Source organism: Opisthocomus hoazin, chromosome 1, assembly GCF_030867145.1.
Source record: "Opisthocomus hoazin isolate bOpiHoa1 chromosome 1, bOpiHoa1.hap1, whole genome shotgun sequence".
NCBI lineage: Eukaryota > Metazoa > Chordata > Aves > Opisthocomiformes > Opisthocomidae > Opisthocomus > Opisthocomus hoazin.
In genome coordinates, this window is record NC_134414.1 from 81,552,846 (window position 1) to 81,569,490 (window position 16,645).

The 16,645-nt window shown below is 41.2% G+C and overlaps 1 protein-coding gene across 1 annotated transcript in view; it reads right to left on the bottom strand.

The window, feature by feature from the left end:
• Positions 1-478: 478 nt before the first annotated feature.
• DHRSX (dehydrogenase/reductase X-linked) overlaps positions 479-16,645 on the bottom strand; it is a 171,214-nt gene continuing 155,047 nt past the window's right edge. The window contains exon 7 of the mRNA XM_075427790.1: positions 479-940. Coding sequence (XP_075283905.1) covers positions 743-940 — 198 coding nt within the window. The 3' untranslated portion in view covers positions 479-742. The remainder of the gene's footprint in view (positions 941-16,645) is intronic.

Sequence of the window (16,645 nt, forward strand, 5' to 3'; positions counted from 1 at the left end):
CGCAAGGTTACACGGGTTCAGGAGTAAAGGGGACACTCTGCCAAAACCCGTGTCACCATTACTATGTTTGATCCCATCCTCGTTCTTATGGCTCGCCTTTAAAGGAGAGCTGAACTTGAATGGAAAAAAACTGTATTCAATATCCTGCCTGAAAACCTTATTTATTTACTTTTTTTTGGTTCTGAGCTTCAGTTAATACCTCTGGATAAAAGTTGACATATAAAACTAACATTATGATAGAAACAACATAATGATCATGAATGCCAAATGTCTGCATTAGAACAACATGACATTCACTATAAAGTGTCTTAAAGATTAATGAAGCTTACAGAAAAAAAGCTGCAACTTTTAAAACTGATTTAAAAAGAGTAAGTTATATGTACAAAGGTGGCTTAAGTTCAGCACGCCACAGACATAACATGCTCACCAGGGAAAGTCTTTTTTTTTGTTGAACAAAAAATGAAAACTCAACTCTGCACAAGGTTAAAGATTGTATTTTAATCACAGACTGAAACATCATGATTTACAAAACTGATGGTTAGATTTAAAACCAACCACTACATCTTTCTGTGGGAATATTCCCCCCACACCCTAGCAGATTAGGGGTTTAAGTGAAGAACAGAGCTGTTCACGTTTGCCTTTGGGACTGAACAGTGATTTCCAGGATGATGACTGATGCTGCAAGAATTCACCTAAGATGCTTGTCAAAACATTTCATTTACCCAGCTGGAAGTGGCTTCTTCTATGGAACTCTGCTGGGTTCATCAGAAATCCCAACCATCTTGCAGCTTTCTGTCCAGAGCCTTCTTTGCAGCTCCTCATCATATGCTACGTCAGCCGATTTTGTCCTTTCCTCATTGTAAAGGTAGCAGCCACCAGCTCCTTCCATCTCAGGCGATACTGCTGCATAGATGCTTGTAGAGGCTCCTTCCTCTGGAGTCTACAGAAGCAATCAAAAAAACAAAAAACCAAATTCAGGCAAGGCAGGTACAACACAAGAATTACATTACACCATAGGACCTTACCAGTTACAATCAGCTTCCCCAGTTTTGCAGCACACTTGTGGTCCTTATGCAGATCTCAAGCTGGTAATGATAAAAATGCTACCTGTTCAGTCAGCAGACTACAGCCCATTTCTCCAACAGTGCTATTTTGAGATAGCTTAAAGCCGCAGGACAGATCTATGGAAAACTCTGGTCCATTTTTGCAAGAGCTAGTGAGATGGAGCATACAAAATAATTGATTTAGTTTTCACAGTTAGAGCTAATAAACCCAAAGCAAAACACAAATATTAAAATCCTACTTTAATTATTCATTTTGCAAGGATAACAAGGTCTGTTCTCTGCTTTAAGAAGATGAAGGCTATGCTGTATGTGCAACGTGTTCATTGTAACAACAATATGACATGAGCAAAGGATCATGGAAACCACGACAGCAAATTAAGATTCCGCAACTCAATCCAAGTAGACAGGTAAACCAGGGAATTACATTTTACACAGAGCATAGTTGTCAGAGGTCTGCCATGTCATAAAGCAAAATGGTGAAAGATGTATAATGTCTGATATACCATCAGTATTAAATGAAACTTAATAAGTGAATGGCTTAGGGTGATAACTTCTTTTATCCCAAGGATCTGCAAAACATTTCTGTTTTACATTCAGCAGGATTACACAACTACCACTGAAATTATTTCAATGGCATTTTTTTCTATTATTGAAGGGCATATTTAGAACACAACATTTGATATGTTTTGCCTTTATCAGTGATATAATTATGATCAATGCCTGCCAGACAATAATGTGTCATATCATAATCTTTGCAGTCATTCTCCAAGTCATTAACAGTACCAACACTGCTCATAGCTTTGGCTGCTGCACCTGACAGGATGCCTTTTCCTGAAGAATTTGCTTGATGAATGAGAAAGTACTGAATAGGTTACTCAGTGCCTAATTAAAAAAAATATAAAACTAAGTAATTTGAAGCTTTTTTGTGACAAGGTGCAGACAGTTTAAAAATAAACAACTCTGTTTTCTCACCATACAATAAATACAACACAACTTATTAGACATAATTAACTTATCTGATGCATCTGGCATTTATTCTTATTTACCAATGTTAGAGCCATGTCATAACAATCACACAGCAAGCCAAGGCTACCCAAACTGCGACTGCTCTGGCTGCTGCTGGGGCAAAGCACCCTCGCCTCTGCGAGGCAAACACATTCCCTGTGTGACCACAGGCACATTTCCCAGAAGGTGACCTGCTGAAGAAGAAACGTGACCTGCTGAGGCACTTCCGTGCACAGAGCTCTACTAGTTCCATGCCAAGCCCTTGATCAAATCTATTCAAGCTGAAGGAAAACTACTGATACCAACAGGCTGCAAAGGGCAGTAATACCACCACACTTTCCTTCAATGGCCGCCAAGGAGCCAGCTTTTACTAACAGTTACAGATAAAGACAGTATGTCCTGTTCCAAATACTACCGAATAAATAAGACAACTCAGTTATCCAGTGGGCTATTCTCTCAGCAAAATATTGGTCAGCACATTAAAAAAAAAAGTCAGGTCCTGGTAACCTCTGGAATAATTTTTACTTTTTAAGAAGATGACTGTACTGTGAGATACTACCTAGAAACACTTGCAAAGTGCTTATTTACCTTAGTTTAGTACTCTACTAATGCTTCTTCACCCTTCTTCCTCTTATGGAAAATAGTGCTATTCGCATTCAGTAGATTATGCAAACAGCACAAAGCTATGTGCATGCATAATTCTTTGCAGGATCAAGATGACTGCAAAACGTTGGAGTCCACAAGCTCACACAGTGGCTACTATTATGATCAGCGATGATGCAATATAAAATATCTTAATACTGTAAAGCAGCAGAACAATGATGAATGCGAGCATTCATATTTTATGCAATTTATTCTGGATGACAAAGAGAAACCAAAAGTTTTTAAGGTACTGCTGTGGTTTACTTAAAGATCTAGTGACGCAGGTAAACCATTGCTTCACACAATGGTTCCCTGGGCATTATGTTCCTGCGTTCAACAGCTCTCCAGCACAAACAAGTATAAATGTCAGTGTTGGTGACACTCATATCTTAATGACAATAGCTCAAAACTAAAATGCTTTAAAAAAAATTGTCTGTGGGCAGAATTTGTGTGATTAGGTTCTTACGAGCAAGGCTCCCTACAGCCTCAGAGCCTGGTCTGTATGGATCCTCCTACAGCATCAGAAATACCATGTGCCTTTGCTAATTCCATGGGAAGGTTCTCCCAGGATATGCAGGATTTCTCAAGATTTTTGTTTTTTCATGAAATGTCAAGTAAGTTCCCCACCAGAGGGGATCTATTCAAAATAATATCAAATATGTTAAATAAAGGTTATGTATGAGTTGAAAGACAGTTGTTGGTTTTATTCATGCAGACCTAGTAGGCCTTTACCAAACCATTTTAAATAGCAAATTGTTTCCTATTCTTCAATAAAAAGAAAATATCAAGCAGGCTCAGACAACAATAAACGTGCTTACATGGCCACACCGTGACCAGTCTATAAGCACAGTGACATCGTCACCATCCATTAAGGACAACTTGTGTAACTTTTCACAAGATTTAACTTGATTTCCTTCCTGTCCACCTTATCTGATATGCTGAGTAGAAGGTTCTGTGAAAAATTCCTATTTAGTTTCTATCACCTGTTGCGAAAAGCGATTATCTAAACAGATAAGGAAAAAAAATACTATAATATATTAAGCAATTAGTATACAATAATTTAAGAGAAAAAAAAATTTCCAGTGCAATGGGGAGCAGATTTGCATATGTATGATTAATTAATTGTCTCATCCCATCTTCTGAGGGCTTAATTAATGTTGAAAGTTTTAATGTTCCCTTATTTGAGGATCTCTTCATTGTTCTGGCGCGTTTTCTGTTTTAATGAAAGTGAAAAGGAAACCCTAAATGAGAAGTCCCCTAGACTTCTAGCTGGGTGGATGACCCTTATGTTGTGAGAGGCTGGAAGAAGAGCACATGCTGTGACTCCATTTCTGGATCATGCCCATACCTATCGTGAAAGCACTGTACGTCCACCTGCCCACACACAGTCAAGACTAAAAGTCTTGGATCTACTATACACCCATAGATCAACTGCAATACACACAGACAGATGCACACACGTCCTGCCTGTGTACCAGCACCTGAGGATCTCCTGGGAAGGAAGAAGCTGAAGGTTGCAACCACTGGAGCAAATCATGAGCATCTGGATAGGGAGCATGATGAATTGTTCCAGCAGTAGCAGCCTCATTCACTCCTGGTTGTCAACTTTCCTGGGAAAGTTGCTCTTCTTTTAGCTATTCTTTTACCACATGACAGCCCATCAAAAGATGAGGAGTAACCATAAAGCCCTTGGAAAAGAAACGACCACAAGAAGGAGAGTGTTGTCAACGCAACACATCCAACCCATCCTTTGATGCCAACAGCCTTCTAGGAAGGAGAGCACCTGATCACAGGCCAGAGAAATCATCAGCCAGTGGTTGAACACCTTGCTCTGTAAAACCCAGGATGTTTGCCATGAAGCTCTATACAAACAGGAACAAGTTCCCGTCTTTGGAACTCTAAAGTATTATACCAAAAGTTGCAGGTAGACAGGCAGTAATAATAAGTATCATTCAAATCACAGGGAAGGCTACTCTACACATTGTCAGAATTCAGAAAAAAAAAAAAAAGAAAAAAAAGTAACACAATAATATACAAACATATAGGATCAGTAACATCTTGTTCATGAATTGGCTAAACTTGCCCTGAGACAAAGGGGATTCCTAGAAATTGCATGATGTTTCTTCACTCTTCAGTTACCAACTTCTTTGTGCCAAATTTTTTTAGATTTTTTTTTGTTTATAAATCATTGTATTATTAGTATCCAAACAACTGTAATTAATCCCTTTGTTGTATTCAAGTAAAACTGATTTCTGCTTAACTTCTTCCTCATGAGATTCTGCATCTGAAATTCCTTTTACTTGTTACAGTATTGGTCACATCTTTTACATTCTTTCCCAATTAACTATTTGCTTGCAGTATCCCTTCAACAGTAAATAAAGGAAATTATGTATCTTTGTATTGCTCATTACATAGGTAGGCTGTGGAAGAAGGAGAGAAAAGATTGCAAGTGAGCAGCTTATTTAAGCAAAATGCAGTCTATATACACAAAATGACATTAAATTGGCATTCTCTATTCCCAGAGAAAAATATGTTTTTTTACAGAAGCTTTGATATTTCTTTTTTCAAATATTCATCAGTAGTAAATCATCAACATAGAATAATTTTCCCTCAGCATCAGATGGAGTATTCTGTTTTATGAAAACTGGGAGATATATTAATAGGGTGTGTGTTTCAGTTTTGCTTTTTTAAGACTTGTCGGTTAACTCATTTTGATTAATGCATTTTAAAGTGCCATATAGTCTTGTCAGCGCCAGGCACTAATGCTCACAAAACATGTTAGCTGATGACAGTCAGTCTCTACAGCCATGTCTCCATGAAATGTCACATCCTTTCCATTTATCTACAACAGGTGCAAAAGTTTAACTCTTTGGAAGTCGTGTGTCTGCATCAGTTACATATGACGGCTTCGTGGTGCTTCCCTTGTTAACCCATGTCCTCATCCAGTTCCACCTCCACCTGAATTCAAAGCTCAGAGTTCTGGGCAGACACTATGGTATGTGGAAACCACAGAAAACTGGACAGGAAACAAAACTAATGTGCTCCTATAACTCCTTTTCTGCAATCCATTCATTTTCCCAGTACCATTTTCAGTAACTACCAGCATACAGTGAGAATCTTGCTATATTAAACACTGTGACGAACAGTTTGAATGCAAGGCATGCATACACTTCAGATTGTATTGGTTGACAGGGGTGGCCATATGACTGAAAAAGCAGTTGTGATACAACCCACGGTATCAGAGGAGTACTCACTCTGGAATAGCTTCCCCTCACCCCAGTCAATCAGCTGATTGTACCTGGTTTGTATTTTATGACTTCAGGATACTGCCATCTTGAGACATGGTAGGAGAGAAAGTTGGGCAAAGAGGACAGAGAGCAGGAAGCAGCTGGCAAACTCAACGACTGCCATTGCAGTTGCATTTTGAGGGACATGAATGAGGGGCCAAACAGGCAGATGTGCACCCAGGACTGCCTGCTATGCTGGAAAATGGCTTAATGCTGAGGAAGAACATGTTAAAACACCTTTATCTATACAATTTGTGATGCAGAATTCATTAAATATTGGTGGAATGCCCCTTATCAGCAATATTCAGCAGACTGTTGTAGGAACACTCATCGACACTGGTTTTATAACGGAAGTCCTACCTCATGTACTCACATCCATTATGTCCTGTACTTTTCAGTTCATATGGGAAATCTACTCATGGGCTGATAAGTTAAAGGACCTTGCATGATTTTTTTTTGCAAGGGGGTTCAGTGTGTTTGTTCTGTGTCCTTGCTTTTTTAAATGGGTGAGTTTCCATTAGGCCATTCCTGGCTTGGGTAACAAGACATCTCTGGCTAGTGACGCTTTTCCCAGGTTCCAGCTAGGAAGACACAGCAAGCACTGAAAAGGCCATCTCCTGGGCCTGGGTACTCAGGCACTTCTGCCAACATTCTTTTACCTTTCTCAATATGAATTATTCCAGTCATGTTTTGCAAATGTTATTGTTTTACTGACTTGCTTCTGGACTGAAAAACTGTGTATATACAGAGCTTTCTGCCTTTTCTGCCTTTCTTCAGCAAAGACAACAGCCATCTGGGATACCTGAACAATACTATGCACAGGCACGGTGGGGCTTAGCAACAAGAATGAGAACATGAAATTACTGTTACTTGGTACAGCAAAGTCTTTCATCCATTTTCTGGCAGCTAATGGAGGGGTGACATCCAGTCACCCTCAACGCACTGCTTGACTCTCAAGAACAGAGTCAAACATGAAGCCTCCGCAACACAGAAGAGTTTGAAAACTGTCAGAAATGGAGTAGCTGGGACAGTGTTCCTGTGAATATTAAAGACAACAAACTTGAGAGACACAAAATATTCGTGTTCCTGGCAGCACTGATTACTATGATCTGTGAACTACCGAATCATTTCAAAACCAGGCTACTCAGGAGTGCAAGACTCCAAGGTAAAACAACAACAGCTGCTCCAGTGTCACAGCCTCCTGGTGAAGACATGGGCTACTTTCTCTCAGTGCTTGTCAAATTACTTCTGCATTGTCTAGACCTCCTAACATGACTGTTGCTTCAAAAATACAAGCTAAAAAGTACTCAGTTGAAACACTGAGTAGGAAAACAAAGGCTAGAAAGGAAACTGTTACACAGGCGTAAGGATGTGTTCAGCAACCTTTGATCAATAAGGCTGTAACAGCTGACTGTAAGTGCTGGCGAGACCGGTGGCCAGGACCAACTGTCAGAGCCCTAGGAAGACAAAGCTGTCAGAGAGGTCTGGCAGCACAGCTTTTCAGAAATCTCTGCCTTCACTCAGAAGCCCTGGTTTCCATCTGCGTTCTATTTCTCCTCCTACTCTTTCCTATGTAGTTCACTATTATTCTCTTTTTATCCAATTTCTGCCTTGATTATAGACCAGAAAGAGATAGAGATATTTTATTGAATATACAGTTCTCCCTAGCGACCGAGTAGCACCACCAAATTAATTTCTCTTCAATTCCCAACTCACGGCAAAGAGAATTCTTTAATAAATTCACTCCATAATAAAACTCTTTAGATTTCATCTTTTAAAAAGACAGCAGCTACAAACAGAAACGGCTGAGTTGTTAAAATGTGAAGCCTCTCTCCCGACAATGTTGTGGCTACAGAGAAATCATTTCTGAATCAAAGATATTAATATATAATAAAAGACAAAACATTGATGAATTAAGAACACAAAGCAATTTGAAAACTAAAAAAATACCAAAATGTTGAAGGAAAGGAGCTTTTATAATATGAATAATTCATGCCTATTCTGGGAAAAGAGAAGCTTTTCCCTGAGCATCCTAGCACAAGATGCTGTAAAGAACAGAAGCACAGTAGCTGGCAAACAGGCACGAACAGCATCGAACCCTGAATCTCTCCTTCCGTTTCTATTGAATCCAAATGTTCTGGAAAGATCTTTCTGAAAAATCCAGGTACACAGAGAGTTTCGGAAGCCCCACCTCATCTTCACATCAGCACCCGGTGGCTGGGAAGCCTGTAGACAAAGTAGACCACAGAAGGAATCACCCCAGCAGACTGTCAGGGTCAGCCCAAGGGGCAGGCAGGCACACAGGCTTGACTGCCTTATTTCCCATGAATTCTTTGATGAAGTCAGTGGTGGAAGGTTTCATTTTGTTTTATGTCAGAGCCTTCCGAGAAATGAGTTCTGCTGGAGAACTGCCAAACAGCTCTACTCTGAAGCGCTGGGATGGCTGTCAGATTCAAAACACAAGCAAAGGTTTACTGAGGAAGGCAGCGGCCATGGCTCTGAACCCTCCTCTTCCAAAGTAGCTGCTTCAGACTAAGCAAGACATCATGGGTCATTTCAAATAACATCAGATGCCTATCTTATCAGGCAGCTGAATGAAGCTCCTGTTAGCTAGCCAGCTTTCTGGGCCACACTGAGGAGATCTCCATTGACTTCAGATAGCGGTTTCAACAGTGAACTCACTTGTAGGTGCCTAAATGCACAGAAATAATTACATGTCTTAATTTCAAACTCAATCTCTCCCACTCAGAAGTGCAATATAACCTTAGTGATTTGAGTGGAGTGTTTGTGGATCCATCCTTGCCTTTTCTAAGCCATTGCAATGAAGGACTAGAAGAACGATGTGTAGTTTTCATCAGTTTTCAAAACAGAAAAAAAGCACCCAACTTTACATAACTGAATTTGAGCAGGGACTTGAAACTTTGGGTCAAAGTCATTAATCATAACCCAGTCCTTTGTTCATTTTGTCCAGTGCATTGAGGAAGATTACTTTGCCTGAAGGTTGATCCCTAAGCTCGCTTTGCAGCAGACAGCAACCTCCTCAAAGTCAGAATGAAGATATCGCTGCGGCCACTCAAATCACATTAGACTTGTTACCTCACTCAGCTTAGTCACAGTACGCAAAATTTGACAGATAGGAGCCTGCTTCCCCAGACATTGCATAAACATGTAGCCAGAGACAGTCACTGGCTGGAAGAACATCCAGTCTCTAAGAAACAAGGCAGGCAATAACAGGAGGAGAGAGCCGCGAGAGTGCACGTACTTCACAAAATGCTGGAGCCTCTTCTGGAAGTGCGGCACTCTCTGATCAACCAGCCCTCTGGAAACCAGGTGATGTCCCAGAGCCACCTATTGCTGAGGATACCTGATTTCAATCACTCAGAATTGTCCTGTCTTCACATAATCTGGAATTATCTGCGATGCCTCTGTTCACAGACACGAAAAGTGATTTACGGAAGCCAATGTGCAGGTCAGGGCAAGAGATGAGGAAGGAATAAGCCTCCTAAATCCTAATCCTGATGCCTTGCGCACTAGGCTGTTACTCCTTTTCTGTGTTTGTAAAGGAAAATACACTATTTATTTGTTTACCACCAGCTCTATGGCCATAATTAAAGTGTCACGTGAGCAACTCAATATAATCTTCTTCGTTCCAAGATGTAGACTGATCTGTCATTAAATAAGAATACTTAATTACAGCTTAATATTCATGCCAGAAATACACTAAGGAACCATCTTGTTATTTTTATTAACTATGAAAGGCTTTAACTCTACTAAGTTTTGAACTCTATGACGAACATAACAAAGAGCTTAAGACTACTCCTCCCTCCAAATAAGCTCTTGGAGAGGCAAACGTTCTGATAGGTAGCTGCTGGAACATCTGCATCCTTTAATAATATGCGTCTTTTTTTTTAATTGAAAACACAATTTAAATATGAATCAAAATGTGAATGGATCAATATTAGAGAGGACTTAAACCAACAAACAAAGCTCTAGGTTTTCATTCTCTAATGCATTATCTTATACCAGTACATGGGTCATCTGGTCATCTTCAGTTTGCTGAATTCTTTCAAATGATACCAGATTTTGGCAATCAAAATGAAACAACACAGAAAAGCACACAGAAGTGTTTACATTTGAAATGGTAGTTGCATTTTTGCCATCCCCAGAGAGCAGGAGATACAACAAGGCTCTAAGTGCTGAAGAGGATGCTCCTGAGTTCATACACCTCAGTACAATTTATTATATTACCTGCCTGCTCACACGAAGTAAAATGTCTTTGCCAGCTTTCACTGAAAACACAAGACTTCAGGCATAAGACACAGGGCCATGTCTGACTTGTAGCACCCTATGGTCATCTCTACTCTTTTACTTACTGTTTAACCCTTTACAAGTCAGTCTGCCCACATATCTTGTTTTCTCTTCTCAGAAAATGGAAACTGACACTTGTATCTCCAACTTCACAACTTTCTTATGAGGACTGTTAATGTTTTTAATGCTTATAAGCACTCAGAACAGGAACTCCTAAATATTTAAAAGATAACAGCAATATAGAAAACTTCTATGAACTATGATGAGATCGAAAAGTATAGACTGTACAGGAGATAGATAGACAAAATGAAATAACCCAAAATTACATAGGCCAGTGGCTATTTCACAGCCTCTTCTGTTTTAAATCACTACAACTTCTGTTTTGCACCCGAAACAGCAGCGGGGCTATTTCCACCCGTGGGCTTGTCGGAGCAGTGGGGCTGGAAGAGGCTGGCTGCCAGCCCTGGTTTCCCACCCGCCCGCAGGAGGCACTTGCTGAAACCAGAAGGCACAAATCCCTTCCTGGATCCCCAGGTAAGGTCAGCAGAGGACACTTTGTCCTCTGGGACTCAGGCAGGCCATATGCCTATACTAGCAAAGATGGGGACCAGAAATACAAACTAACCCAAAATAACTATAGGGTGCTACATCTCTGCATTAGCATGCAAGATCAAAATGCACCTGGGGAGATGGGAGAGATGAAAGCAAAAATACACTTTCCTCCAAATTTCTCAGGCCCCTGTTGCAGCAGCTTGCTAGCTGGGCTGCAACATGTCCCACTGAGGGGTTGGGGGGCCCACGCACAGCCCGGCGTCCAGGGCCGTGGAAGTGGCCAGCTGACAGTAGAGCTGTCTTCTCACCACAAAGCTCTTGAGTGGAAAAGGAAAATCACCTCACAGTGCTTATCCTCGCCCTGGGTCTCAGCCTTCATCTCTGGTTCCCTTTCGCTAACTCCGAGCCTTTCTGCAGATGGAAACGCGATAGTCCTGCAGAGGTTGCGCCGGCTGGAAGGAAGAAGGTTCAAGCAGATCACCAAATACCACTTAGCACTGTCCATGCCCCAGCTGGTCTGGGTTTCTGTTTTCTATATAGTTATTGTCTTTAAATTATGTTTTGCAATATTCCCCAAGCTGACAGGAGAAAGCACAAACTGGAAGACAAATAAAAGTGGTGGGGAGGGAAGTAATCTTTTTCTGCAAATTTATGTTTCCTATAATTTCAATTGCTGGCAATTTCGGCATTTAATCTTGAACAATAAACCAAAAAGATATGAACAAGGGGGTTAGTTTAGGTCTGTCCCTACTGACATACTCCAAAGACGGAAAACAAGAAGAGCAGACTAATTTTTTATAGTTATTTTAGTGGAAGAATAGAAATAGGTGAGAGTGGCTCAGAAGAACAGAAATAGGTGAGAGACTTTCGAATGCTGTCTTTCTGACACATAAAGTAAACAGAATTAGTTAGTTCAAATCAATAATTACAGATTATACATTCTCAATTTTGATGAGAAAAATGTGCCAAATACTTTCAAGGTATTTCTCATTAAGTAATAAACCCCTTTAAAATGACAGTTCTCTTCATTTCAGTTAAACTTGTATTTCATCTGGAAGGAGCTTGTAAAAAAAGGTAAAGAAAAAAGTTAGTCATCTTGTGAACAGAACTACTGTTTCCCATTTTGTGTCAAGACAGAATGCTCAAGTCATGAAATCACAGACATATTCCGAAACCATACGATTATGGAGCTGTCTACGTAGCTTATCCTCTCGGTTACCTGAGAGAAGTACTAAATTCACAAGCAAAGGCTATATTCTGTTGCAAATCAACATATCTCAATGCTTATTAACCCACCAGAATCAATCTGTTTCAAAAAAAATAACTAAAAAGGCAAATGCAAAGGAGGACTCATTCTAATTATTCAAACCAAGATTTTTGTTGTGTAGATTGAAAGTGAATTTCAGCTCTGTAACTTAAATCCCTTTGCTTAGGTAAATCAACCCTGGGGCTCTTTACTGTCCGCCAAGGAACCTGTCAATGGCTTAAATTCAGAAGAGCCTCAATGAACGTGTATAACTTTAGACAAATATAACTTTAGGCAAATAGTGCCATTGATTTCAAGGAGATTAGTCATGTTTCTAAAATTGTGTCAGACAAGATCTGAGGCATCACATCTTTTACCGCAGAGCTCATTATAGAGAGAGCAAACACGCAAACTCTCAGCCACACAAATGCTTCTCAAGGTCTGAAACGGAAGCAAAAAAGTTCCATCTTTCAAACAATTACTCGTGAGTTTAAACACGTTGCATTTTATCAGCTAAACAGCCTGAAGGAAGGGCAGGTTTGTACCCACGGTGCAGAGGGGGATGTTAGCCTGGGGAGCGGTGACAGTGTTATGCATCTGCAAGGGGACAGAGAGAGAAAAACAAAGGTGGCAGCAAGTGGAGGAAAAGAAGGTTATCAGGAGTAGTCAACATGGATTCACCAAGGGGAAATCATGCCTGACCAATCTGATAGCTTTCTACGATGGCATGACTGGCTGGGTAGATGAGGGGAGAGCTGTGGATGTTGTTTACGTAGACTTCAGCAAGGCTTTCGACACAGTCTCCCATAATATCCTCCTAGGGAAGCTGAGGAAGTGTGGGCTGGATGAGTGGACAGTAAGGTGGATTGAGAACTGGTTGAATGGCCGAACTCAGAGGGTTGTCATCAGCGGCACTGAGTCTAGTTGGAGGCCAGTGGATCAGAGAGAGGAAAGCAGGGAAGTGGGAGGTACTGAAAATTGTTAAGTACTAGCAAGTAGCAAGACCCAGAATTACTATCCACTGAAGTTGTTAATTTTCATGTCCTGACTTATTTCTAAGGTTTTTTGTACACCTTCATTAAAGTATCAGATGGAGCCATTCATTTGTGAAAAGTGTCTCCCCTGCAAAGGCCAGGACTGGATTTGCTGACAGAAGTGCTCCTTCCTGTGTTCCTGTTCCTTTTGCCACATGACAGAAGTCACAGCAGAAGTGTCCTGTTGCTGTACAGGTGACATGGTACACCCCAGTCCTGAGTGACTGTCCTGGTTCATGGCGCTCCAAGAATTCATTCAACTTCCAAAAATGAGATCCATAGTGAACAGTCAAATCTCGTTACCTGAAGGAGCACAATGAAAAACTGGAAAGGAGAAAAACATTTAATCCCTTCCACACACAAAGTCTTTTCCCGATTTGCTATTAAAAAACAAGCAAATAAACAAAAAGTTGCAAGGCAAGAATGTTAAAAATCCCAACAATCTTCCTGAAAATCTTCATATTCCCTTTATTTCATTCTGAGATAGCTCTTGTCTCTGCAGAGAGCTTCTGACTGGGGTTTTGACAGCAGACTGATTAAGGGCATAGGTAGCCATGACATAGAGATTTACACTTGGAGAACTATCAATTGCCAAAACAACGCAGTGAGAATTAACCTTTTCTTTTTATTAAGTGCCTGAGGAGAGTTTCTGTTGCATTTGTATTCACAGGGCTTTTTGACTGAAAGGTTAGAGCAGTTGTTCAGAATGGGAAAAAAATATTGTGAGATTTTGTGGCTCGATGAATATGTTACGGACTCCTCTGGTGCCAAAATAATTTGCTTTATTTAGGGAGCTTGTATTGAGCTACTTTCTTTGGTAATGCCATTTTGCTACACATGTCCGTTTGCCTTGAGAGTCCGATCAATGAGCCCCCCCTCTCGCTCCCTCATGGTGATATGCTGCAAACAGCGATGCTCCGGATGATTAAACTTCTGCTTCCCGGGAAAAGTTCCAGCTGAATTAATGCAGAACTGTGCTGCGGTTTAGTAACTGCTTTTAACTCATAAAAAAGCAGGCTGAGGTCTGAGCAGAGGCTTGAACGCCAGCGCAGACCGCCTGTCCCAGCCCTCCCCGCTGCCTTGCCCGCCCGGCAGCTTGCTTAACATTCTGCTCTTCACCTGCAAGTCTGTACAGCTCCGCAGCCGCCGATTGTTATTTAATACGCACTTCACAGCAGAATTGAATTGTTCCAATCAAGATTAGGACTCTGTTTCTCTAGGTGGTATGCAAAGCACGTCTGCACTCTAAACTTTCACCCATTTCTCCGCCTGTCCTTTCATCGTGCCCCATGACGATCTCGCAGACAGTCCCAGCTCTTCCTCAGTCCCTTTTCCTCCTGAATTCCTAAACGCCTGTCGCCAGGCCCTCAGTGGAACCTCACCGAGTGGGGCTCCTACACCAGCGTGCCAGGCATCTGCCCCATTGGGTCAGATCCCCTTTGCAGCCTGTATGCCACGTGGAGCAGGAAAGAGGAAAAGATTAGGTGAAACCTTGCCAATGCATTGACCCAGCCAGATCTGAGAAGGCAGAGAAACAGTGGGCCCACAAGCAGTGCCCAGCCCTTAGAGCAGGGCAGACATAAGGCCTCTCTTGCAGAAAAATCACAAGGGGCATCGAAACGGTGGCGTGACAGCATGCTGCACTGCTGGATGCACGGGGCTGCAGGGAAAGAGCGCAAGTGGGGCTGGCCCCAGGACGTGGAGGCCACCGGCATCAGCCATGATCCCTGCGCTGCTCGGCCCTTCACGGGGCATGAGCTGCTCCTGTGCTGGAGGGACGAGCTGCAAAGCCCCCTTTGCTCTGCAAACGCCTGCTGTGGCTAGTTTTGAGTCCCCCAGCTCTGTAAGGGAGCCACAATAGAGAAGCAAGAGTTTCCCAAGCAGCACACTTTATATAAAAAATAATCTAAATGTTTGGGTTTTGCCAATTATATAAATTCCTTAGTGACCAAAACATAACTGACCTTTACCTTTAATCTATGTTCAGTGAAAGAGGATTACAATTGTTTGTGAACTTTGCAAAGTCTGTAACATGGCTTGGGGAAAAAAATCTCAATTCATATTTTTCTAATCCCTAATAGCTGCTGACAGTCTGTGAAACAAATAGTTTTAATTATTTTCTCCTTGCTGAATCTCAGGTCTCATCATTTAATCAAAAAATAGCACATTACCGACAATTGGGGTTAAAAGGAGAGTCATACAGTAGGACAAAACGGAAATTACATTAGCACCAAACAGTGACAAATATGTCCTTTTCATTGCAGCCCTGTCCTGAGACAGCAGAACATTTACAACTCCCTCATCAAAAAAAAACCTAAACAAAAAAAAAAAGCCCTTCAGACTTTTTCCATTTATCCTGAGACTTACAGCTATTGGAAATGTCAATGTGGTCTCTGCAATTAAAATATATTTTGAAGACTCCTTTCAGGTCTTCATGAACAATGTATGCATCCTACACATTGGTGTAAAGTAAGTGCTACTTATTTTTTATCGGAACTGCTGATGCATGAAAATGACTACAGAGCTAATCAATAGGTAATGACTGTATTTCAGGAGTAATGCTCTGTTCAGAGAAAAAAAATGGCTGTAATTCACAAACAATTGTTGACACCATGAAGCACATGAATCAATGCCCATAAAAGATCTGCACATTATTTAAAATTTCTTCAGCAATATTTACCTTCGTTGCTTCATCCCGATGTAATTTTTCCTGCCTGTAACACTGTGAATATATTAAAGGCTAATGTGAATATATTAACGACACTAGAATAAAACACAAAAAGACTTCTGATGGATAAGACTAACAGTCAGTAGCAGCATGACTATTACTGGAGTGTTGTAGCCATGGGACTCTGTGCAAAGCTCTTTCTTGCAAAAGACATTGTCAGTCACAAAATGATCAAGACCTCACCTCTCACGGGCCCAGCAAAAACCTGCAGGACTTCAAATTTTTAGTCTTCACAGTTTCTTTTTCAGTGTGCAATGGCTTACTGCTCAGAGTAACCAGCAGTACATGAGGTGGCCGGAGCCAGAGGTGGTGTGCCTCAATGCTCGTTTAAGTCTCCCAGGGAGACAGACTTATCACTGGCTTCTAAAGAGAACCGATGAGTTCTCATTGGTCCAATTCTCTAAATACAGCCCTTTGCCTTGTTCTTATCGCCATCTCTATGTAGAGCAAGGGAAAAGCATGAAGTAGTCCAATCCACAAATCTGAATTCTCCTCTGTTAACACATGGGAGAGAATAGCCCGTCTGTTCATCACTTGCGTAAACAAATACCCTAGATGTACAGGGCAGTGAAGGAGCAGGCTACCTCTGGCTCTCACGTTTCTCTCTTTGTTACATGCAGCTTGACACGTGGCTGGTTTATAGCCTGAAATGATGCACCTTTACTTCAGGTTTTCACTGCAAATCTGTCTGCTTACCCCAGAATAAAGATCTGGTCTTTGCTTAGAAAACAAATAGACAACTTCACGCCTGCCACCACAGCACAGCTACTTGAACACCT